Below are 24610 nucleotides of genomic sequence, written 5' to 3'. Positions count from 1 at the left end.
AAACTTCTGTGAATTTCTTCCCCTACACAAAGGCTACAAGAAAGGGCAGGATGTTCTGTTCTCTGAATGCATTGCACTTTGTGAGAGAAAGCATCAAGAAACCTGGCATTCCCTAGACTCTGACCTTCAAACAGGAATGTTACATTCCTGGATCAATGGGCTCGGGAGGAGGATGCCAAGTGATAAAGTGTTGGTCTCGTGACCCAGAAATCGGGCACTCAAACTCACCCGTGGCTTGTGTGCATCGGTTAGGGGCAGGACAGTGGCTTTAGTGGTTAGCACCGCTGACTCGCAGTGCCAGGGATCTGGGTTTGATTACAATCTCAGGTGACTGTGTAGAGCCTTCATATTTCCCCCCACCCTCCTCAGTGTCTGTGGGTTTCCCCCCACAATCCAAAGTTGAGCACTTAGGTGAACTGTCCATGCAAACGTTCCAGAGACGTCAGGCTAGGTGGATCAGCCCTGGTAAATGCGGAGTCCTGGGGATAGGGCAGGGGGCTGGGCTGACTCAATGGCCTCTTTCCGTGCTTTAAGGATTCTAATTCCATGACAAGCCAGGAACACCTTCCTCAAAGGGTCTTCCAGTAGAGACAAGGAAAGAGTATGTGAGTGGAACACTTGATGAAATGGAGGACAATACGACCAGTTTGCAAATTAGCCAACACAGTATGTTTGACAAAACATTTATTGAAACATTTGGTGGATGGAAGTATTTACTTCTTCTTGGACACACCGACTGTGCGTCCTCTCCTGCCTGTGGTCTTTGTGTGCTGGCCACGCACACGGAGACTGTGCAGAGAGAAGAAAACAAAACACAAGGCAACCATTAGAGGGAGGCTCTGGAACACAGTCACAGACTCAGTACAACAGAACGCAGCGCGGGTTTCACAGCGTGGCAACAACTGCAGGCTGGATCACCCAATAAATGAGCAGTACACACGACAGGTAATCCAGTCACCTTGCACTTTTAACTCAGGAAACATTAGTAACAGATGAACACTGACTTCTCAAGTCAGCGAGATTAGGGTCAATTTGCGATCTGGCAAAACACTCGGCCAATTTCAGGAGCAATGGTGAAATAATGTTTGATGCCCGGCCAAAGAGGCACAGGGCACCAGACTGTTTCAGGAAGACGAGATCGAAGAGAATGCAAAAGGCGTTAAAGTGTGGTAACATTTGGCAGGGAAGGAGACTTTGAGACTGTTGAAGAAAAGGGTGGGTGAAGGAGAAAGAAATCGTGTGGTGACTCCATGCTCCAAAGTTTTAATAGGTCTTCGAATACCAAATCACAATTATTTGACAAGATTTTAAAAGGCACACATTCAGAGAACTTTGAAGAAATCAGAAAATAGAAAGTAAAAGGTTTACTGTTTATGAAACTGCCAGAGGGTATATCCCTGACATTAGCCCATCTCCTCTCTCAGGAAAATGAAAGGGACAATTTGGGGGGGGAAAAAAAAAATCAAATCGGAGGAAAGTTCCAACGACAACTAAATATCTCAGTGCAGACGTTAAACAGATTCCCTTTCAGTGCTGAGGAATATACACGGGAGGAGAAAGAATGCAAGGCAGCCCAGATATTTCCAGACACTCCGTCATTGGCAGAGCTGTGTGCTTACTCACTCCACAGTGAATGGGCAAGGACAGTTAAGGTTATCACCCTGGGAACACGCTTTCCTGCTGAGTCTGTAGGTTAGACAGCATCAGTGGGCTGAAGTCTCCAACACCCTTCAGCACTGAAAAGGGCTGACCAGAAAAATAAAAAGCAGACCAACTTTCACAGAATGGCCACAAGACCACTTTGAACGCACAGGCATTCTATCCTGAAGGTACTGGCTCGATGGACCAAAGGGCCTCAAACACTGGTTTCTATGAAAATCAGTCTGATAAAACCTCTAGAATTTTGACCATTTCCAGGAGTAGAGGGATTGAGTTTTGGAGCCATGCTGCAGCTGCATAAAACCCCTGGTGCAGCCACACTTGGAGTATTGCGCACAGTTCTGGTCACCGCATTATAGGAAGGATGTGGAAACATTGGAATGGGTTCAGAGGAGATTTACCAGGATGTTGCCTAGTATGGAGGGAAGGTCTTATGTGGAAGGGCTGAGGGACTTGAAGCTGTTTTTGTTGGAGAAAAGGCGGCTAAGAGGTGACTCAATACAGACACACAAGATGATCAGAGGATTAGATACAGTGTGGATAGGGACAGCTTTTTTCCTTGGATGGTAATGGCTAGTACAGGGGGACAAAGCTTTAATCTGAGGGGTGATAGATATAGGACGTCAGAGGTAGGTTCTTTACTCAGAGGAGTAAGGGCCTGAAACACACTGGCCTGCAACAGTAGTAGACTCGCCAACTTTAAGGGCATTTGAACGGTCATTAGATAAATATATGCATGATAATGGAAGAGCGTAGGATGGATGGGCTCCAGATCGATTTCACAGGTCGGTGCAACTTCGGAGGGTCAAAGGACCTGCACTGCATTCTATCCAACAAGTCCACTTGAGAAAGCAATGCAGAGTGACAGTGCCGAACCAGAGCACTGGCTATCGGTAACGTTAACACTGAACCAGCACAGAACAGTTCTTACCCCCAGAAGTGTCGCAGACCCCTATGTGCACGGATCTTCTTCAATCGTTCCAGATCCTCACGCAGTTTGTTGTCTAGGCCGTTGGCCAAGACCTGAGATAGTGAGAGAAAAAAGACATAAATACACATGTCCAACCAACACAACTGTGCACAACACGACTGTATCTAATCACAATTTAAATACAGTTCCTTTAATGTAAGGAAACAGCCCAACTTCACAAGAATGACAGAACAATGACAATGAAGCACCTTAGGTCAGGTGACCAGCAGTCTGGTGGAAAAGGCAGGGTTTAAAATGAGTCATAGTTATAGAGCTGTACAACATGGAAACAGACCCCTCTGTCCAACCAGTCCATGCTGTACATAATCTCAAACTAAACTAGTCCCACCTACCTGCTCCCGGCCCATATCCCTCCAAACGTTTCTTATTCATGTGCTTATCCAAGTCTCTTTTATACATTGTAACTGTGCCTGCATCCACCATTTGCCCAGCAAGTTCATTCCACACACAAATCACCCGGAGTAATAAATCTCTTTCACCTTCAAAATATGCCTCCTAGTCTATACGCCCCGCCCCCCCCACCCAAGGGAGCATCTATAACCCTCAATTTTATAAACTCTTAATGACAACTCTCATTTGGAGGAGGAAAGGGGGAAAATCGGTGAGCTGTCGAGTGGCAATTCAGAGATGAGGACCAAGGCTACAGAACTCTGACCATCAATGGCAGAGGAATTGTGATAGGGAATGCAGACAGACTGAAATATGGTGAAGCTGGAGGGGATCACAGATGGGAGGGACAAAGGGATGTGAAAACAAGAATCAGCATTTTAAATGTGACAATAACACAAAATCACCATAAAGACAAGATAGCATGCTCATATGGGATTATATACATAATTAGTTGGTCCAAGTGGTTTGTTTCTGTACAAGATCAATGTTGTTCACCACATATCCAGCTCACATCAGGTTAATGCTGCACGTGAGCCTCCTCCTCCCACTAAACACATTTCACCACATCTCCAAATCTTGCTTTCTGCAAATCAGATACTAGCTCCAGCCAGCAGTGCTGATACAAGAACAACTACCTTACTCCTCACACCTCAGTGGATACTCAAGAGGCCAATCCACCAGGCATCAGCGATGAGGACAGAATTAGTTTCTTGATGGAGGATTGGCCAACAAATGGATCCACACAAAAGCAGTCAGTCAGACAGATAAAAAGGAAGAGGCAGCTTTGTATCCACAGACACCCTTGCAAGGGTGTACATCAATTGAAGCAGCTGAAAACCCCCTTCAGCTTATTTAGTGACAGACGCAAATGTTGCAAATACAATTAAACATTTCTTTCAGAAAATGTTATTGAAAGCTTGGATACCAAGGCTCTTTGATTAAAATGCAACCGTAGCCCGGTCTGGTGCAGGCAAATAACAAATATCAAGGCAAATAACATCTCACAACTCACTTCACCCAGACATGGAGATGCACAGCCATTCACCCCACCTTAGCTGCTACCTAACCCAAAAGGTCCTAGGGTGTGTTGCTAAACGAAAATGCAGGATCATAGCTCCTTGAAAGTAGAGTCGCAGGACAGGATGGTGAAGGCGGCTTTTGGTATGTTTCCCTTTATTGGTCAGAGTATTGAGTACAGGAGTTGGGAGGTCATGTTGCGACTGTACAGGACATTGTTGGCATATTGTGTGCAATTCTGGTCTCCTTCCTATCAAGATGTTGTAAAACTTGAAAGGGTTCAGAGAGATTTACAAGGATGTTGCCAGGGTTGGAGGATTTGAGTTATAGGGACAGGCTGAAGCTGTTTTCCCTGGAGTGTCGGAGGCTGAGGGGTGACCTCAGGAGATTTATACAATCATTGAGGGCCATGGATAGGATAAATAGACAAGGTCTTTTCCCAGAGGTGGGTGGGGGAGGAGGGGGGGGGGGGGGGGGGGGGGGGGGGGAAAAGAGAAGAGAAAGAGAAAGAGAGGAGTCCAGAACTAGAAGACACTGGTTTCAGGTGATTGGGGAAGATATAAAAAGGGACTCAAGGGGCAACTTTTTCCACACAGAGTGGTGAGTGTATGGAATGAGCTGCCAAAGGAAGTGGTGGAGGCTGGTACAATTACAGCATTTAAAAAGGCATGGCTTGGAAAGGGTGGACGCTAAGAAATTGTTTCCATTAGGCGAGGAGACTAGGACCCATGGGCACAGCCTTAGAATTAGAGAAGGTAAATTCAGAACAGAAATGCGGGACATTTCTTCAGCCAGAGTGTGGTGGGCCTGTGGAATTCATTGCTGCGGAGTGCAGTGGAGGCTGGGACGCTAAATGGCTTCAAGGCAGAGATTGATAAATTCTTGATGTCACAAGGAATTAAGGGCTTCGGGGAGAATGCGGGTAAGTGGAGTTGAAATGCCCACCAGCCATGATTAAGTGGCGGAGTGGACTCGATGGGCCGAATGGCCTTACTTCCACTCCTGTGTCTTGTGGTCTTATCTGGGCGAGCATATGAATAGGAAGGGTTGAGTGGGATTTGGGCCAAGTGCTGGGAGTCGAACCAGGTTAGATAGGGTATCTGATTGGCATGGACGAGTTGGACCGAAGGGTCTGTTTCTGTGCTGTACATCTCTATGACTCCGAACATCACAAAGTAACCTGGCATGTTCCAGTGGCAGTAATAACTTCACACAGGACTCCGAGCCATCGAAGTACGAAGAGATGCCGAACCATCCAATACCTGGCTGTATTTTCCATCCTTAACGTCCTTCTGCCTGTTCAAGAACCAGTCAGGAATCTTGTACTGACGTGGGTTCTGCATGATTGTGATGATTCGCTCGACCTGGAGGGGGAAATCAAGGATGGTCAGTTATCACATCAACATCCAACCCAAGTCAATGTTCACCAATTCAGCTCTCATCACCTACCAAAATAAAACATACCCAAGCTAGCCAATTATAAAGGAGACCTTAGCATAATGACTAAAAATGACTGCCTACGGGATAGTAGGTGTCCACCTTCGCGGAGGAGACAGAGTTGGCGTGACAATTGCACAGCTTCGATTCTAGGCTATTCAATCGCTAGCTACCATGACATAATGGCACAATATTAAAGTCACAATGAGAAGAGGGCGGAATCAGAGGTGCTAAATAATAGCTGGTCAGTGCTAAGGTTGATAAACATCTTTTAATTAAAGAGAAGCTGGGAAGTTTATGGAGATAAAAAGGGTATCAAGCCATGGAAGAATCAGAAACTGATGAGAAGTTTAAAAACTGATGGATCAGGTACCAACGTACGTTAGTAGGCACTGGAGGATGAAATGACCCAGGTCAAATTTATGACTCAAATGTCTAATCAGCCTAAGTTCTGTAGGTAGCTAGGTTAAAATAAAACCTGAAGCCACTCTCGGTAACCCTTCGAGGAATCCACATGGCCACAATGGTTATACTACACAATGTTTCATCAAAAGGAAAAATAATTTGGATGTAAAAGTCTACTCAAAACGGTTCGATCATTAAAACAATGAACCACTCAAAACAGCCCCAAAGAGGATTCCACGTAAACAGGATAGCACATCTTCACATATCAGTACATCCTTGGATTCTTTTCCTGTCACTTATTGTTACCCATCTTCCCCTTAAATACATGCTATTCAGCTTTAATCTAGTCCACGGGTGAAATTTTCTGCTTTTCCCAATAGCACTGCTCTCAGCTCATGATGTATTCACACATTGATCCAACACCACATTTCATTTGCAGGAAGACCTGGAGCATAGTGGGAGCTTCCGGGCTCCACCCTCATTCTCTGCAGATTGGGCGCATCACCCAAACTCTGCTCATTGGCCCCGGAGCTGTCACAGATCAGGTAAATTTAAAAAAAAACACTGCCACGCTTACAGGATGCCTCCCTATTAGGTTCTCCTCAAGCTGCCCAGGAGAAAAAGGAAGTCCTTTAAAAGAGGATCCCGTCTGACGAATGGATACTGGAAAAACGTGGCTGGTCAGAAGATCGGACAGAATAGGACAACAATTAAGAATGACGGGGGTGTTCCGGTTTCCTCTCAAGTCAAAACATGTGCAGGATGGATAGACTGGCCATGCTATATTGCCCAGTGACGTACAGGTCAGGTGAGTTAGCCATGGGAAATGCAGGGTTACTGGGATAGAGTCGGGGGTGGGTCTGAGTGAAATGCGCTTCGGGAGGGGAGGGGGTCAGTTTAGACTTGATGGGCCGAGCGGCCTGCTTCCATATTGTAGGGATTCTATTATTCTACGAGAGAAAGCCAGTTATTGCAAAGACAGTAACGCTTTGGATCGATTTCTTACACTTCCTTTGAAGTGAATGTTCCTCAGCCCTTGGCAAGTGAGCCTGGGAAATAATATGGGGAGAATAAGGAGATGAACTGGACACGCATTTTGCATTAGACTTCAATGGAGAGGACACCCGTAACAGTCCAGAATAGCTGTACATCGAGAAATGGAAGGGAGGGAGGAACTCAAGAAAATTAACAAACAGCAGGGACATGGTACTGAACAAATGATTGAAGTTGCAGTCTGACAAGTCCCCAGATCGTACAGAGTTCACTCCAGGGTCTCAGTAGTAGTGACTAGTGAGACAGTTAATACGTCAGCTCCAATTTTCTATAACCCCCCCCCCCAGACTCAAGGAAGGAGATAGTTTGATGGAAACGTACTGAAATAATTTCAGATTTGCGTACAATATTCTCCATTTGCCTGCCTTACTGATCAGTGACTGTGGTTTATTTGTGGCCTACCATTAAAAAGAAAATCTCTTCACATACACCACTAAACCTCTCCCTCCCGCCTGCCCCAATCCTACCCCTCTAGAAACAAGGGGCAATTCCTCCAAATTTTTAAATGTGACCCACCCTATGACTGGACAGGGCACAAAGCTAATCCACAGCAAACACTCTTGGGGTTAACGTGAGGCCCACATATCACCCCCCCCCCCCCTCCCCACCCAAACAGACTGAAGAGTGAGAAAGCAGAGAGAGAGAAAAACAAAGCATCTACAAACACGTATTCTCCTAAAACTGCCTATCAACAATTTAGAACACGCTAGTGCACAGTACAACTGACGACACACAGGAAAGATGGGCAGGTCCTGAAACACACCAAGTTAAGAGTAAAGTTGCAACCCCGAGTCAGAACGGAGGGGTAGATTTCCACAGCTGTTTGTGACACCTGCACTTGAACAGGAATGGAAGCAGAGAGAGAAAAAGGCAAACAAAAGCTCACCTGTTCTGGCCTACCACATCCAGCATTTAAACCACACTGCTAAAGAAGAACAAAGACATACCTTGCATCCAAGACAGAGGCAAAATGATCACACTTAAAAGAAAACACCAATTTATACCGAATAAAAACAGAAGAGAACAGAGCATGCTGGAAATCAGAAACAAAAACGGAAATTGCTGGAAAAGCTCAGGTCTGGCAGCACCTGAGGAAGGATCACTGGACCTGAAAAGAAACCGCTTTCTCTCCACAGGTGCCGCCAGACTTAGAGGTTTTCCCAGCAGTTTCTGATTTTGTTTGTAACAATTTATAGTGAAACGGGGCAGGTGGACGCGTGCCAGTGAAAAGCAGAGATAGCAAGTCTTTCTCCTCACAACCAACCAAATGCCTGAAATGTCCTTTGAACACTACCTTGTTTGGAAAGCAATTCAACATTTTCACATTATTCAAAGCAAACAGAAGAATTGACTCTTGCATTAATTCTGCATTAACAGAAAATCAACCAGATCACGCTAGCAGCCTCAGACTGGGGGCAGCTAGGTGGTTGATCAACTGATACCATTCTCTCTCACCTCATCCTCAGAGAGCTCCCCAGCTCTCTTGCTCAGGTCGATATCAGCTTTCCTGAGCACCACGTGAGCATAGCGCCTGCCGACACCCTGACAAATAAACAGAGCAGAGAAATCAGAATTAACAGCAGTCTTGAGAAACCGGTGCACATTGTAACGCTGGGTTGTAAAGTTCCAAGCTAATTTCATCATCAGCTGCACAGTTCAAAAGGGGCTGAAAGTGGCATACAACCGAAGGGAGGAGGAAAAGAGAGTAAACATCTTTTGGATATATCATTTCATGAGTCTGGCTGGCTGCTGGTTTACAACTCTTGTGGCTTGATCAACATGTGGATTGAAATCAACTTAAGGATTTGTGTGTATCACTGGCTGATACCCAAAAAGGTTCAAATTAATTGGCATCACATTTCTGAAAATCTAACGCTACCAAAAACATCCAAAAGCTTTGACCATTTAGCTCAGTGCCGTCTACCCACATCGGTTGCCATTACACACCCTCCTAACCCTCATAAATAAGACAGCAGGGCAACAAGAGAACTTTTGCCACATATCAGCATTTATCACCCATCCCTCACCGCTCGAAGATGGCGACGAGCTGCCTTCCTGAACCACTCCAGCCCACATGCACCCACAGCAGAGAGGGAGTTGCAGGATTTTGACTTAGCGACAGTGAAGGAACAATGATACATTTCCAAGTCAGAACAGGGAGTCAATTTTGGGGGGGGGGGGGGGGTGGATTTGGAAGGTGCTATGTCAGAAGCCGTGGTCAATTTTCTGCAGACGTTTTTGAAGATGGTACACTCTGTTGCAACAGTGCAGTGAAGGGCGTGAATGTTAGTAGATGTGAAGCCCATCAATTAAGAATGATGGATTGTGTCAAGCTTCGAGCGCCACTGGAGCTGCACTCACCCAAACAAGGGGGGAGTACTGCATCACACTCTTGACCTGAGCACTGTAGAAAGGAGTCAGGATGAGATTCAAGTGCTGCAGGATGCCTAGCCTCTGACCTGTTCTTGTAGCCATAGTATTTACAAGGGTAGCATTTTGTCCAGGACGTGAGGGTTCAGCAAAGGTAATGCCACAGGGCAAAGGTCAGTTCCCTCCAAAACATCTCAAAGCCATTTACAGCTGATAAATCATAAACTGGCTACAGCACAAATTCAGAGATTTTCTGACCCATCGCGTCAATACCAGCTATCTGCAAAAGCAATGAAATATCTCTGAAGTGTTAACAGTAACGCTCATCCCCTCCCTCAAAAATAAAAGGCAGGACACACATGCAACACAAGTTCAGGATCAGTGAGTGTGATTACAAATGAACGTGTGTATGCATAGGCTCAACCTACTTTCTCACAGCAGTAGGGTCTGCTCGGTTTAACACGGAGAGGCAGGAGCAGCCACAATCACACAGGAGTCAAGGGGCTGGAATGGTGCCACCCTGCTCTTGCAGCTCACAGAGCGCAGGCAGAAGGGCAGCACCAGCAGTTAACTGTTAAGTAGGACTGGGCCATTGGATAGGAGGTGGAGCAGTGTCACTGCACTAGGTACTCCAGCATTAATGCAGAAGGGACGCAGCAGTGAGACTCAATGGGATAGGAGGGCTCTCCAGCTACATAACATGGGAGAAAAGGTTTCCAAGGATGCCCAGCAGAGGGCTCAATGCTGCTTCAGCTCAGTTACCGAGCATCAAGCAGACAGCTCATTTCAGTTCCGATGAAAAAGTCACCGCACTCAATGTTCGCTCTGATTTCTTCCCACAGATGCTGCTGGACCTGCCGAGTTCCTCCAGCGATTTCTGTTTTCGCTTCAGCCCATTTCATGGGTTCGGTCCTGGACATGTTCGTGCTGCTGATTTCTGCTCATGACAGCCAGAAGGGCAAGCTGCGGACATCCAGAGGATGACCCACAACCACCTGATGAAGGAGCGGCACCCCGAAAGCTAGTGCTTCCAATTAACTTGGCGTTGTGAGATTTTTAACATCATCCAGAGGAATGGACAAGCCAGGCCAGCTTTCTGCCGGCTGCCCTCTCCTTAACATGGTGCCAAAAAAAAAAAGATAGCTGTCAGGCAATTACTGAACTGAAAACAGATTCTAGACCATCAACGATGCAACTAGATATCACCTCCAATGTGCCAGCTCAGCCTTCAGCCGCACAACGACACGCTCAATTACAGCACCAAGTTCATGGTCTATAGTGTTAGCTGTCCTTTTGCCTTGATCCCCAACACAGACAACATACAACAGACACTTCAAACCCCTTGGGATACATTGCAAGAGACACTTCCGCAAAATCCTGCAAACCCATTGTCAGGGCGATCCTCCAAATATCCCGAGGCCAACATCCCCAGTGTCAAGGCACTGACTGCATTTAACCTGCTGTGCTGGATATTCCACATCACTTGCAAGCCCTGGAACAAGTCTTGAATCCAAGCTCGGTCACATCAATCAGCTACCAGGAGGGCAGAGGAAACATTAAGGATGTCTTCAAAAGTCCCCCGACAAAAACACAAAATACGGGTCACCTCCAACCCAAGACCACCGAGATGGGAAAAGCAGAAGAAGACTGCTTCTATTACTCAGACTGGCTTTATATTTCAGACTCACTGATCAAACATCAATTTAAAACCACACACGCTGCCAAGATGGGGTTCAAACCCGTGCGCCCAGATTATTAGGTAGTGACATTACACTACATCACTGCAACTAACAAACGAACCACAAATTCTTACCTTGATGGCGGTGATAGCAAATGCTATCTTCCTTCGCCCATCAATGTTGGTGTTGAGGACTCGAAGAATGTGCTGGAACTTTTCTGGAATAACCAATGACTGAAGGAGGGAGAGAGAGAAAAAAAAAGGGTGAATCAGCAAAGAACTACTATGAAAATCTTCCTGAAGCTCAAGACCTGCTTATTCAATACACTTCCTGAAAAGAACTGCAGACCTATTACATGAAGGGGACATAAGCTTTCCGACTAAATAGTACATCAGGCTCCTGATTAGCCAACGTGGAAGATCAGATCGTACTTCTAGCTGCAAAAGTCAGGGCAGGGTGTCCTTTGATACCACTGACTCTCTTTCTGGTTCTTCACAAAGAGAAATAGTGCGAGGCTTATTGAGCCCGCTCCTTCCCCTTGTCCCCCAGCACATTTCTCTCCCACAGAGGCAATGCATGGGTTTTTAAATAGATTCTTTACTCCTTGGGTTGAAAGGCTCATCTTGTGATGAAATGTCAGACATGTTGGGCCTTCACTCATTCAATTTTAGAACCCTGATGTGATTTTTTTTTTTATAAGCAAGACTAATCAGGGCAGGTCTTACAGTTAATCGAAGGGCCCTTGGGAGTGTCATCAAATAGGGAGACCTAGAGCTGCAGATATATTGTTCCTTGAAAGTTGTAGACAAGGCAGCAATTAGCACACTTGCCTTAATTAGTCATTGAGTACAGGAGTTGGAATAACATGTACAGCTGTATGAGAGCTGAAAAATGTGTTGCTGGAAAAGCGCAGCAGGTCAGACAGCATCAAAGGAGAAGGAGAATCGACGTTTCGGGCATAAGCCCTCAGCTGTATGAGACATTGGTGACTACTGCGTAGAATTCTGGTCTCCCTGCTATAGGAAGCATGCTATTAAACTGGAAAGGGTGCAAAAAGGATTTACAAAGATGTTACCGAGACTGGAGGGTTTGAGTTATAAGGAGAGGAACGTAGGAGGCTGAACGCTGTTCTTATAGAGGTTTATAAAATCATGAGGGGGCATAGATAAGGTCAATAGCCAAGGGTCTTTCCAAGTAGGAGTCCAAAACTAGAGTTCAAAGGTTTATGGTGAGAGGAAAAAGATTTAACAGGGACTTAAAGGGCACATCTTTCCACACAGAGGATGCTGTGTATATGGAACAAGCTGCCAGAGGAAGTGATAGAGGTGAGTACAGGTCAGTTTGCTATAATGTGCATTTCATCAGCATGAATTGGCTCCAACACCATTGGCGAATCGTGGACGCCGTTTGGATAACTTTCTACTGAATGGGTAAAGCAATTTTCTTTAAGCAATCTTCTACAGCACAATTTCCTCTAGCACCAGGTTGCAGATAAAACACTTGTGTCACGTTACAGCAGAACGACCTATACGTTTAAAAGGCACTTGAGACAGGCACGTGCACAGAACAGCTTTAGAGGAATAGGAGCCTGAAGCAGGCAAATCGACCAGTTCACTTTAGGAAACCTGGTCAACGTGGAAAATTTGGGTCGAAATGTCTGTTTCCAAGCAGTACGACTCTAAACATGATCTTTGACAGGATGGATACCAGATGATGTTCCTTCTTTTGAGGGAGACTGGAAAGAGGGAACACAAACCTCCCCCCCCTCCCACTCCCCACCCGGGGGGCTGAAGCCTGAGCCGGAGGCCTCGCTCCGCTCTCCGCCCAGCAATCGCCGCCCGTCCCGCCGCAATCGCCGCGCTCCCCGCCCCCGCGGCCTCCTCCTCGTCCTCGTCCTCGGCCTCCGCCGCCTGCCCCCGCCGCGCCGCGCCCCCCCCGGGACCGGCCGATGGCGGCGGATTCGAGCGGGGCTCCGCAGACTCACCATGATGGCGCCTCGTCTCGGTCTGGAAAGGAGGGAAAGAGGAAGTAGGTGCCCACGTTTTATCCGGCCGGGTTCGCCGCCGGCTTCCGGTGGGCGCGCTGTCTCAGCTTCCCCGGAACGCCGGGACCCTCGGTTCGAGTTCCGCCGCTGGGTGTCTCCAGCAATTAATAGGTTTTAAGCAAAAGTACTTTTGACCAGCGTCGAGCTAAAGTGCTTGAAAGAATAAAGGACGTTGGATTTGATGTGCATTTTGTTTCTGGGACCAATTTACTTGTAGCAATTGTCCACCAGTGCTCTGTACTGTGGGATATAGGTAAAGCAGTGTTACTTCTACAATTATAATTACTTGTGCAAGGTAAATGAACTCACACCAGTGTGTAATTGTTTCAACTAAGAGCTGAGTCAACTGGAATGCAAACTATGTGGAGGAAATACATAATTGTTTTTGTATTAGCTAAAATTGTATGCAAGAATGAAACGTGACTGCAAAACAATGGTAGATGTTACAGACAAATAGATAAGGTGCTGTGAGGATGTAGGTTAAGCCAGATATGCTTGTACAGCAGTAGTTATAAGCATCTGTTTCCCACTTTTACAGAAACACAGGAACAAACCCCAATTAGAAGGTGTTAGAAACGAAAATCGCTTCTCAATAATCGCTCTAGACAAATTCAGGAAAACAAAGTTTTATTAACAAGTCAAGTCTGCAGAGTCGGGCACCCTTAAAGAAAAGGCGCGCTGAGGCTTACAAAGTCTCCATTATATATAGGACAAGTCCCTCCTCTCCTTGGCTCCAACAAGCCATGAGGTTCACATTCTTAAAAACATCATTATTTTTATCACAAAGTCTGCAACAAAAGGCTCCAGAGTCTCCAAAGTTTGTTGTTTTTCTCACCCTGTAGTCTTATCAGTCAAAGGCTTTAATCTGAAACAGATGTCTCAAGTCGTCCTCCCATCCTGGAGTCTTATCAGCCAAGGACTCATCCTTCTCTGCTGTGTGAATGGCTTCATTAATCAAGAGCCTGCTTGTTTTTACTATCGCTCACAAATTGTCAGCATTCTGCACAATTTAAACTACTCTACTTTTGAGTATATAAAATGGTTGTTAGAAAAGAAACAAAGGTTTTGTCTTTTATTATAGATCAGTCTGTGGTCCAGGCACATCTTAAAGTTTAAACCGAAATTACCTCTCACAGAAGGTCATAAGGATCAGTGTGGTTGGGGAAAGCACAGATGGAGGGAGTAGATAATACCTAACAATGGGCCACAGTGGGATGTGGTCAAACTGCCTTGTGAGGCCAGAAATAAGCATTTTGTCACGGATAAGGCCGGATAAGGCAAGAGATAAACAGGAGTAATGGGTGCCGGTCTTAGGGAAGTGGAAGATGTAAACAGGGGAGGAGGAATGGGATAAAAAAAAAGGAACCAATTTACATAAATATCGTGTATTCGTTGAATTCAGGGTGTGTGTGTCCCTGCCTTGTAGACAGTGGACATCGCACCCTCTTGCAAGGGTAAAATAAATGACATTACTGCTTCAGATCTTGTCTCAGACTGAAATTATTGAAGTGAGTGAGCTTTGTTTCTCACAGTACTTACACTGTTTGTAGCGTAAAGGGAATATTGCCTGTTAGAAATAAACCTAAATACACCAATTTTTTGTTGATTTGGTTTAACCATACCACAGAGCTTCATATGACCTATAATCAAACAAAATTGGACACCAAGCCACATAGGGAGATATCTGGAGATCAATGGTTTGGTGCAGGATTTAAGGGGCTTCTTGCAGTTATATTTAAAAATCCCAATATAATTCAGGAAGATGTCTAAAATAAGAAATGACATGAAGAAGATATCAGGGAAAATAATCATAATCTTGGTCACTTTGAATTCACACAGGGAATAATAATATTAGCTTGTTTGTGCTCTGAACAACCCAGCTATGTCACACTTCCCTACCATTTCATTGTGGCTCTACACTTTTCTTGTTCATCAGGTATTCAACCAATACTCTGACTGGCCCAACTGAACTTGTCTCTACCACACCCTTAGGCAGTGCCTTCAAATCAAACCACACGCTGCACCATTTTCTTCTCACATGGTGATTGTTTCTCTTATCATTTATATTAAATGCATCCTCTAGTTGTTGATTCTGCTGCCAGTGGGGATAATTTCTTTCTACCTGGACCCCCATGATTTTGAATATTCGTTTTCAAATATCATCTCAACTTCTGTCCAACTCCAGCTTCTCCAGGCTACCTATGTACTTGATGTCCCTTATTCTTAGAGTAGTTCTCCACTCACGTACAGCCTTTGTAAGTACCCTAACACTTTTTTTAAAAAACTGTTCACTGAAGTCAGAAAGAACTATTTGAAAACAGGGATTTACAAGGCTGGCTACATGCTTTGACATCAAGGAATTTGATACTTATTGTGAACCCTGTTTGTGTGCAATGGGTTCCAACAACGGACCAGCTTGGAGCTAAAAGGGCTGTTTACAAGTGAAGCCGATTTGTGTGGCCGCTTATCAATAGCAGGCTTGCAGTTGTTCCCTCCCAATCCTTTGGAACCATTCTAGAATTTAGGGAACTCCAGGAAATTGAAACCAATGGATTGATTGTTTCTGCAGCTCCCTTTTACAAGCCCACAGTGCACACTGAAAGGTCAAGATTGTCACCACATAGTCCATATCTCTTTAGTACGCTGATTTTTATTTTTTTAAAGAAAATGTACCATATCATTGGTTCCCTGTTATCTCTGGAACATAACTTGTGAATTTTACCATGGAAGTACTTGCAAAATATTTGTTCATAGTCTGTCATTTCCTTAATCCCTTTTTTTATTTCACCTCGCTCTGCATTTTAGGGGCCCACATTTCATCTCATCTCTTGCCATTTTCATAGTTATGTTCTAAAATGCTTTAATGCTGACTGCCCATCTGTCCTCACTTTCCCGTTCCTTGATTTGATTTATTATTGTCACATAAGCCTTAAGTACAGGGAAAAGTTTTCTTTTGCCTGCAGTGCAGGCAGGTCTTGACATACAAAGATCCTACGGTGATTGAACAGAAAGAGGAATATAAAGCTACAGCTGGTGGAGGGTGCTGCACGCAGCAGTCCCCTGCAACCGCAGATTGCGGTGGTTCACGGACTCCCAGCCCAACTGCTTGTTCTGTGGCGCTGTGGAGTCCGTGGACCATGTGTACATGGGGTGTGGGCGTTTGCACTCCCTTTTTGATTTTCTGATAAACCTTCTCCTCTGTTTTTGGCTGCACTTCAGTCCCACGCTCCTGATCTTTGGGCACCCGGTACGGAGGAAGGAGGGCAGGTCTGAAGACCTCCTCGTGGGTCTGCTCCTGGGCCTGGCCAAACTGGCCATCAACAGGTCCAGGCAGCGGGCCGTGGAGGGGGTCGTTAGGGCCGACTGCCTGCCCCTCTTCCGCGGTTACGTTAGAGCCCGGGTGTCCTTGGAGAAGGAGCACGCGGTGTCGACCAACACCCTGGAGTTGTTCAGGGAGAGGTGGGCGCCGCAGGGAGTGGAGTGTATTATTTCTCCCTCCAACTCTATTTTGATTTAGTCCCTACCCTCCCCTTCACTGTTTTGATCACACAGCACTGCCCTTTGATGTGAAGGGCAGTGCTTGTCACTGGCCACCCGGGTGTTTTCCTATCTTCCTGGTGGTGGGAATTGAATAAAGATTCGTGCACTCTGTGTCTCTCACTGTGTCTCACAGCTGCACACACAAAATAAAAAGAGAAAGAAAAAAAGAAAAAAAAATGAAAAGACTGTCCAAAAAAAAAGAAAAAAAAAATATAAAGCTACAGCTACAAAGAAGGTGCACAACGAGCAAGATCAATGTTAGATTCAAAATTTGAGGGGTCCATTCAGAAGTCTAGTAGTAGCAGGAAAGCAGCTGTCCTTGAATCTGTTGGTACATGTTTAAGATTTTGGATGTTCTGCCCAACAGAACGGGTTGGAAGAGATGACAACCAGAGTTGGGAGCAGTTTTGAGGATGTTGGCTGCCTTTGCAAGGTATCAAGAAAAGTGTAGATGGAGTCAATGAATGGATGGTTGATTTGTGTGATGGTCTGGGCTGTGTTCATAATTTCCTGTAATTTCTTACAGTCCTGGGCAGAGCAGTTGCCATATCAAGCCATGATGCATCCAGAGAGAATGCTTTCTATGGTGCATCTGCAAAAATTGGGTCCTTGTTAATTTGTGCCCCTCCTTTGCAGAGATTTAAAATCCTTCCGACCTCAGGCTGTAGTTTAGTGGACTACTGTACAGTATCAGAGCTGGAGATGTGTTGCTGGAAAAGCGCAGCAGGTCAGGCAGCATCCAGGGAACAGGAGAATCGACGTTTCGGGCATAAGCCCTTCTTCAGGAATGAGGAAAGTTGGTCCAGCAGGCTAAGATAAAAGGTAGGGAGGAGGGACTTGGGGGAGGGGCGTCGGAAATGTGATAGGTGGAAAGAGGTCAAGGTGAGGGTGATAGGTCAGACTGGGGTGGGGGCGGAGAGGTCGGGAAGAAGATTGCAGGTTAGGAAGGCAGTGCTGAATTTGATGGATTTGACTGAGACAGGCTGGGGGGAGGGGAAATGAGGAAACTGGTGAAATCCAAGTTCATCCCTTGTGGTTGGAGGGTTCCTAGCCGGAAGATGAGGCGCTCTTCCTCCAACCGTCGTTTTGTTGTGGTCTGGCGATGGAGGAGTCCAAAGACCTGCATATCCTTGGTGGAGTGGGAGGGGGAATTGAAATGTTGAGCTACAGGGTGGTTGGGTTGGTTGGTCCGGGTGTCCCAGAGGTGTTCTCTGAAACGCTCCGCAAGTAGCCGGCCTGTCTCCCCAATATAGAGGAGGCCACATCGGGTGCAGAGGATGCAATAGATGATGTGTGTGGAGGTGCAGGTGAATCTGTGGCGGATATGGAAGTTTCCTTTGGGGCCTTGGAGGGAGGTATGGGCGCAAGTCTTGCACCTCCTGCGGTTGCAGGGGAAGGTGCCGGGAGTGGAGGTTGGGTTGGTGGGGGGTGTGGATCTGACGAGGGAGTCACGGAGGGAGTGGTCTTTACGGAATGCTGATAGGGGAGGGGAGGGAAATATATCCTTGGTGGTGGGGTCCGTTTGGAGGTAGCGGAAATGACGGCGGATGATGCGCTGTACATGGAGATTGGTGGGGTGGTAGGTGAGGACCAGTGGGGTTCTGTACAGTATCTGCCAGAAGCGTAGCCCGTGGCTCTTTGTCAGTGATTTGTACAACCAGGTGTGCCGAAGAGGATGAAGGAAGAAAACTAGCTTGGCTAATGCGTGAGTCTTCTGTTGGAACTGCCTTATTAATAAGGGTTGAAAATGTGTTGCTGGAGAAGCGCAGCAGGTCAGGCAGCAGCCAGGGAACAGGAGAATCGACGTTTCGGGCATAAGCCCTTCTTCAGGAAGAGCTTATGCCCGAAATGTCGATTCTCCTGTTCCCTGGATGCTGCCTGACCTGCTGCGCTTCTCCAGCAACACATTTTCAGCTCTGATCCCCAGCATCTGCAGACCTCACTTTCTCCTCATTAATAAGGGTGGCAGCTCTAACCAAAGGGAAAAAGGGTAACTATATCCATCGCATAATTTGCTTGAAAATAGTGAGTGGAGAACACTGGTCCAAGTGTTGAATCAGGGGGTGGAGGCTGGATGATGTTCCACTATTCAAAGAGTTAACTCCTCTTAGAAATAATTCCATATATCTGCCTTCGTCTTAATCCCTTAAGATGTTTAAATCTGTAATTGGAATACAGATGAAAGTTTCAATAATATTTTTGATGGTGGACTTGATTGCTAACTTTGTTGTGAGATGTGTATCTGACCTTTGGGCTTTGGTCTCCTGTACTTGACATAGTGGAACAAACTTCTCCGTTTACACCACCAATTTCCCCATCTCATTTCTAGAGAATTACCTGCAACAGTCATTGTCGAACACAACAAAAGGATCAAATTGCAAACCATGTTTGGGCGCCAGTGTGGGATTCTCTGGTATGGGCCCGGAGCTCACTGGCATGGTGTGCCACAGTTCGTTTGACTTTCTCACCATCCCCCAATTTTGCCTGAAAAATATTTGTGTTTCAAATTGCTGAAAGTTAGAGCTGATACCAGCGCAAGGGCATTCAGGAGGGACTTGGGCACCATCAGAAAGGCATGGGCACCAATTTTGGAGAGGTTAAAAATCGAGATTGTACAGAAGGTAGGATTTGGAGTGCAGATAACTTGGAGCGTGGGAGGGCTGGAAATCCCTTGGCTATAAATAGAAACAGACATCTTGGGTGTCACCACTTGCACTTTTATTAAATTGCTCACTCATCGATCACTACACAATGTCCAAAAATAAACCCTTGATTCTATTCAGCAGCTAAATCGGCAACGTAGAAGTCTGGCACCATTTTCCTGTCCTGCGGAAGCTTGCTGGCCATCCTGCAGGGTGGAGATGCCAGTCAGTGCCAGCACTGTCCACGGGATGTCTGTCTCTGGGCGGTCACCTACCATCAGTGCTCGGGAGGGATCGACGGCGCCCGCCCCTCCTTCACTGGCAATGCAGTCAAACATAAACCAGCTGGGATTCCCGATCACCTCGGCCTTGCATCAGGAGGCCACCTCCAGGGCTGCTGACAGGCTACCGATGCCTGGAAGGAAAAATGGGAAGAAGCAGTTGGGGAGCGGGAGTGCGGCGGGGAAACAATAAGGCCTTTAGGTCGCATTAACCTGACCACAGTGCATTGCAAATGGAACGAGGGGCGATTAGAGAGTACTGCTAGTGGTTTGGAAGGGGGAGGGGATGATATTAGGGGGTCACTACCAAGAATTTGGAGGGGAGTGGAGTGACATTAGGAGTCACAGCCAGGCATTGGGAGGGAAGTGACATAAGGGGTCACTGCGAGGTGTTAATGTCATTAGGGGGGGTCAATGTCAGGACTTGGTGAGCACAGTGACATTCAGCATCAATGCTAAGGGTTGGACAAGCAGGTGAAATTAAGAGCTGGAAATGTGTTGCTGGAAAAGCGCAGCAGGTCAGGCAGCATCCATGGAACAGGAGAATCGACGTTTCGGGCATAAGCCCTTCTTCAGGAATGGGGAAAGTTTGTCCAGCAGGCTAAGATAAAAGGTAGGGAGGAGGGACTTGGGAGAGGGGCGTCGTAAATTAAGAGGTCACCGCTAAGTGTGTGCGCATGCATTTGTGGGGGGGGGGGGGGGGAGGAGGATGGGGGGGGGGGGAGGAGGAGAGGAGGGGGGGGGGGAGGAGGAGAGGAGGGAGGGGGGGGGGAGGAGGAGAGGAGGGAGGGGGGGGGGAAAGAGGGCCAGGAGGGGGAGGAGGGGGGAAGAGGAGAGAGGGAGGGGGAGGGAGAAACAGAATTCACTCACAACTCAATCAGCCTGAGACAAAGCCTTGGAACAAGAACAATTTATTACAGCCTTGCAAGGACCGGACGCTTCTGCAAACAATCAGAAATGTGCGCCAAAACAGAGCATATTAGCTTTCTTATTCAGTTTACAAGTTGCGGAATCACGCCTCCCTTTTCCATCCTAACATAAGCCGATTACCACACTTGTTCGTTATTTTCTTATCTGGCCATCCTGCTGTCCTTGTCTACATTCTTTGTTCCTTGTTTGTCACAGCATGTTCTTTTATCCAGTTTCCCTCATCATACTATAAGCTTTGTTGTGAAATGCCCTTGCTGCTTCTTTTTGTGGTCAACTACAACACTTCAAAGTTATTTCCTAGCTTAAAACTAGGAAAGGGAGAGGGGGGAGAGTGGGGAGAGAGGGGTAGGGGGAGGGAGGGGAGGGTAGGGAGGGAGGGGAGGGTAGAGAGGGAGGGGAGGGTAGGGGGAGGGGGGGAGAGGGGGGTAGGGGGGAGGGGGGGGAGAGGGGGGTAGGGGGGAGGGGGGGGAGAGGGGGGTAGGGGGGAGGGGGGGAGAGGGGGGTAGGGGGGAGGGGGGGGAGAGGGGGGTGGGGGGGGGGAGAGGGGGGTGGGGGGGGTAGGGGGGAGGGGGGAGAGGGGAGGGGGAGGGGGGAGAGGGGAGGGAGAGGGGAGGGAGAGGGGGGGAGGGGAGGGGGAGAGGGGAGGGAGAGGGGGGGAGGGGAGGGGGAGAGAGGGGGGAGGCAGAGGGGGGGAGGGGAGGGGGAGGCAGAGGGGGGGAGGGGAGGGGGAGGCAGAGGGGGGGAGGGGAGGGGGAGGCAGAGGGGGGGAGGGGAGGGGGAGGCAGAGGGGGGGAGGGGAGGGGGAGGCAGAGGGGGGGAGGGGAGGGGGAGGCAGAGGGGGGGAGGGGAGGGGGAGGCAGAGGGGGGGAGGGGAGGGGGAGGCAGAGGGGGGGAGGGGAGGGGGAGAGAGGGGGGAGGGGAGAGGGGGGAGGGGAGAGGGGGGAGGGGAGAGGGGGGAGGGGAGGGGGGGGAGGGGAGAGGGGGGGAGGGGAGAGGGGAGGGGGGGAGAGGGGAGAGGGGAGGGGGGGAGAGGGGAGAGGGGAGGGGGGAGAGGGGAGGGGGGGAGAGGGGAGGGGGGGAGAGGGGAGGGGGGAGGGGGGAGAGGGGAGGGAGAGGGGAGGGGGGAGAGGGGAGGGGGGAGAGGGGAGGGAGAGGGGGGTAGGGGGGAGGGGGGAGAGGGGGTAGGGGGGAGAGGGGGTTAAGGGGGAGGGGGGAGAGGGGGGTAGGGGAGAGGGGAGGGAGGGAGAGGGGGGAGGGGAGGGGGAGAGAGGGGGGAGAGAGAGGGGGGAGAGGGGAGGGAGAGAGAGGGGGGAGAGGGGAGGGAGAGAGAGGGGGGAGAGGGGAGGGAGAGAGAGGGGGGAGAGGGGAGGGGGAGAGAGGGGGGAGAGGGGAGGGGGAGAGAGGGGGGAGAGGGGAGGGGGAGAGAGGGGGGAGAGGGGAGGGGGGAGAGGGGAGGGAGAGGGGGGTTGGGGGGTAGGGGGGAGGGGGGGGAGGGGGGAGAGGGGGGTAGGGGGGAGAGGGGGGTAGGGGGGAGGGGGGAGAGGGGGGTAGGGGGGAGAGGGGGGTAGGGGGGAGGGGGGAGAGGGGGGTAGGGGGGAGGGGGAAGGGGGGTAGGGGGGAGGGGGAAGGGGGGTAGGGGGGAGGGGGGAGAGGGGAGGGAGAGGGGGGAGGGGGAGAGAGGGGGAGGGGGAGAGAGGGGGAGGGGGAGAGAGGGGGAGGGGGGAGAGAGGGAGGGGGGGAGAGAGGGAGAGGGGGGAGGGGAGGGTAGGGGGAGGGGGGAGGGGGGAGAGGGGAGGGGGAGGGGGGAGAGGGGGAGGGGGAGAGGGGGGAGGGGAGGGTAGGGGGAGGGGGGAGAGGGGAGGAGGGAGGGGGGAGAGGGGGGGAGGGGGGAGGGGAGGGGGAGAGGGGGGGAGGGGAGGGGAGGGGGAGAGGGGGGGAGTCTCTGACCTCGCGCGACCGGCGTCACCACCACCATCTCGAGGAGGTCGACCGATTGACAGCCGCCCTCAGCCAATCCTGCCGCCGGCCCCGCCTCCGCTCGGTTAGACACCGCCCATCCCATCCGCCCTCCTCCAATCGCCGACCGGCATCCCGGCAGAGCCGGGCGCTGATTGGACGCTGCGCCTTCCCCTTCCCCTCCGCAGCCCCGCCCAAATGCCGATCTGGGGGGGAAGGAGGGACCCCGGCGGCAATCGATCACGTGACGTTCACGCATTGGACCGCCCCGGGGAAAAGGGGGCGGGGCCCTCGCTGTGATCGACGGGCGGGCAACCAATGGGAGAGGGGATCACCCCACCCTAGTCCAGCCGGTGTATCAGTGCAAGCTGTGGGAGCGCTGCACCTTCTCATCACAGCACAGAATTTATACCAAAACATCAAAGTCTCAGACAACTGGTGCCATGTATTCAACAAACCGAGATTGTTGTTCAGTCTTTCATCACTCAGGATGGGTTGCAGGTTTCCATCCACTCACATGTAGATCCCAGAACTTCTTACAAGTCACTTTTGTAAGAAATGGGGAAATGTGCTGTTTTTGGCAGAAATAGAAAAGCAGGAGGGTGTATGTGCAGGAGGGTGTATGTGCAGGAGGGTGTATGTGCAGGAGGGAGTATGTGCAGGAGGGTGTATGTGCAGGAGGGTGTATGTGCAGGAGGGTGTATGTGCAGGAGGGTGTATGTGCAGGAGGGTGTATGTGCAGGAGGGAGTATGTGCAGGAGGGAGTATGTGCAGGAGGGTGTATGTGCAGGAGGGTGTATGTGCAGACAAGGGGTACAGGGAAAAATATCAGCTAGGCAAGCATTAGGGAAAGGTGTCTTTATCTTTAATGTATAATTGTGGATAATTGAGTACTAACTTTAGTGCAGAATTATTAAAGTGAATAATTTCTTTCATCGTAATGTTTTAAATAATTTAGTCTCAGCAAAATTGCTGAAACGCATAAACGAGGCAAGAAAAGACACATTGTCAAAACGTATGTTCATGAATGGAATGTACCTATGACCAATGGAAGATGTTACAAGCAAAGTAAAAAGAGCATCAAGATACAAGTTTGGCCTTATGTCGGCACTTACGGAGGGAAAGGTTGCCAACTTGGAGAGAAGGGGGCAATAAGGGCGGAGTGCAGCTGGGTAGTGGTAGAATACAATAAGAAAGATTGGGTAATGTAAGAGTCGGGAGAGGTGACCTCATGCAGCTCTAAAGTATAACTGTGTACTAGTTTGAATGTTCATTGCTCATTTGCTTCTGCATTTGATGCCCTTTCTTGCAAAATCGTAGAATAAATTGTCTTGTTTCCAGTTTTGGTGGTCTCGTCTAAATTCTATTAAATTTATTTCTAACAGATTTGGGGGCTTGTTCCGGGATCCCAAGCTCCGGTCGCTCGGCATTTTTGGGAAAACGGAGAAGGTGCACCTCGCTGATTTCGGCGATCTCTCGTTTCCCCTTGTTGCTGCGGTGGCTTGGGTGAGCATGATCCGGACTGGGAGACCCTGGAAACAAGACGGGCAGATGTGGCAGGTTCAGTCGGGTGACTCTTGTGTGCACAAGACCTGGGTAAGAAAGGTCTTAAAAGATTTATCCGGGCGACCGGGGTAGGCAGCAGTATTTGATACCAGTTGGATGTATCCGGGGTTCTGGGCGACCCCGGGTTAGGCAAATCTGGTCAATCAGGGTAGGCAGCGGTTGTCACTGCTGCCAGTTGGATATATCTGGGTGACCGACAGCAGTATTTGCTGCCAGGTGGATATATCCGGGGAACCAGGGTTCTAGGCGACTGGGTTAGGTGAATCCGGTCGACCAGGGTAGGCAGCGGTTGTTACTGCTACCAGTTGGATATATCCGGGAATTGCTGCGGGACGGGGAGCGCTGAAACAACCAGGTAACTCTGTGCACAGACCAAGGTAAAGAAAATGTACCTTTAAGTATTGCCTCGGTGGTCGGGGACATACGAGAAGTACGGGGAATTGGCAGCGTATAAAATAAAGTATTTAATTGGCTAGATTAATCTGACAAGTAAGGTGTCTACCTGATTCGACCACCCAGCCTTAGACCAGTTGTTAAGAGGGGAAATCCCCCACGCGAAGGTCAGGACCCTGAAGTGGGTGTGGAAGAAGGTGACACCGGACTCAGTAAGGTTAATTAAATTACATAAAGAAACGGCCGAGTATTGGAAT

General features: G+C 48.9%; 1 protein-coding gene across 1 annotated transcript; it reads right to left on the bottom strand.

Moving 5' to 3' along the window:
- Positions 1-669: 669 nt before the first annotated feature.
- On the bottom strand, positions 670-22653 carry rps18 (ribosomal protein S18). The gene is made up of 7 exons (XM_087978707.1): positions 22386-22653; positions 12986-13140; positions 11136-11234; positions 8408-8494; positions 5320-5421; positions 2591-2682; positions 670-789 (listed from the first exon to the last, which is right to left on the bottom strand). The coding sequence occupies exons 1-7, from the start codon at positions 22651-22653 to the stop codon at positions 714-716; spliced, it is 879 nt and encodes a 292-aa protein (XP_087834833.1). The 3' UTR covers positions 670-713.
- Between the last annotated feature and the right edge of the window lie 1957 nt (positions 22654-24610).

The sequence above is a fragment of the Chiloscyllium plagiosum genome, unplaced genomic scaffold (genome assembly GCF_037043375.1).
Source record: "Chiloscyllium plagiosum isolate Xiang-an unplaced genomic scaffold, Cpla_swu_hap1 HiC_scaffold_35, whole genome shotgun sequence".
Lineage (NCBI taxonomy): Eukaryota > Metazoa > Chordata > Chondrichthyes > Orectolobiformes > Hemiscylliidae > Chiloscyllium > Chiloscyllium plagiosum.
Note: the sequence above shows the minus strand (reverse complement) of the source record. Positions and strands in the feature narration are given on the sequence as shown.

Excerpts from the sequence above, each read along its gene's own strand:
- rps18 (XM_087978707.1), bottom strand. The coding sequence starts at position 22,653 with ATGCGTGAACGTCACGTGATCGATTGCCGCCGGGGTCCCTCCTTCCCC. Across the intron at positions 5,422-8,407 it reads GGGAGCTCTCTGAGGATGAG|GTCGAGCGAATCATCACAAT; the intron begins GTGAGAGAGAAT and ends TTCCCCCTCCAG. Across the intron at positions 2,683-5,319 it reads AGGATGGAAAATACAGCCAG|GTCTTGGCCAACGGCCTAGA; the intron begins GTATTGGATGGT and ends TCACTATCTCAG.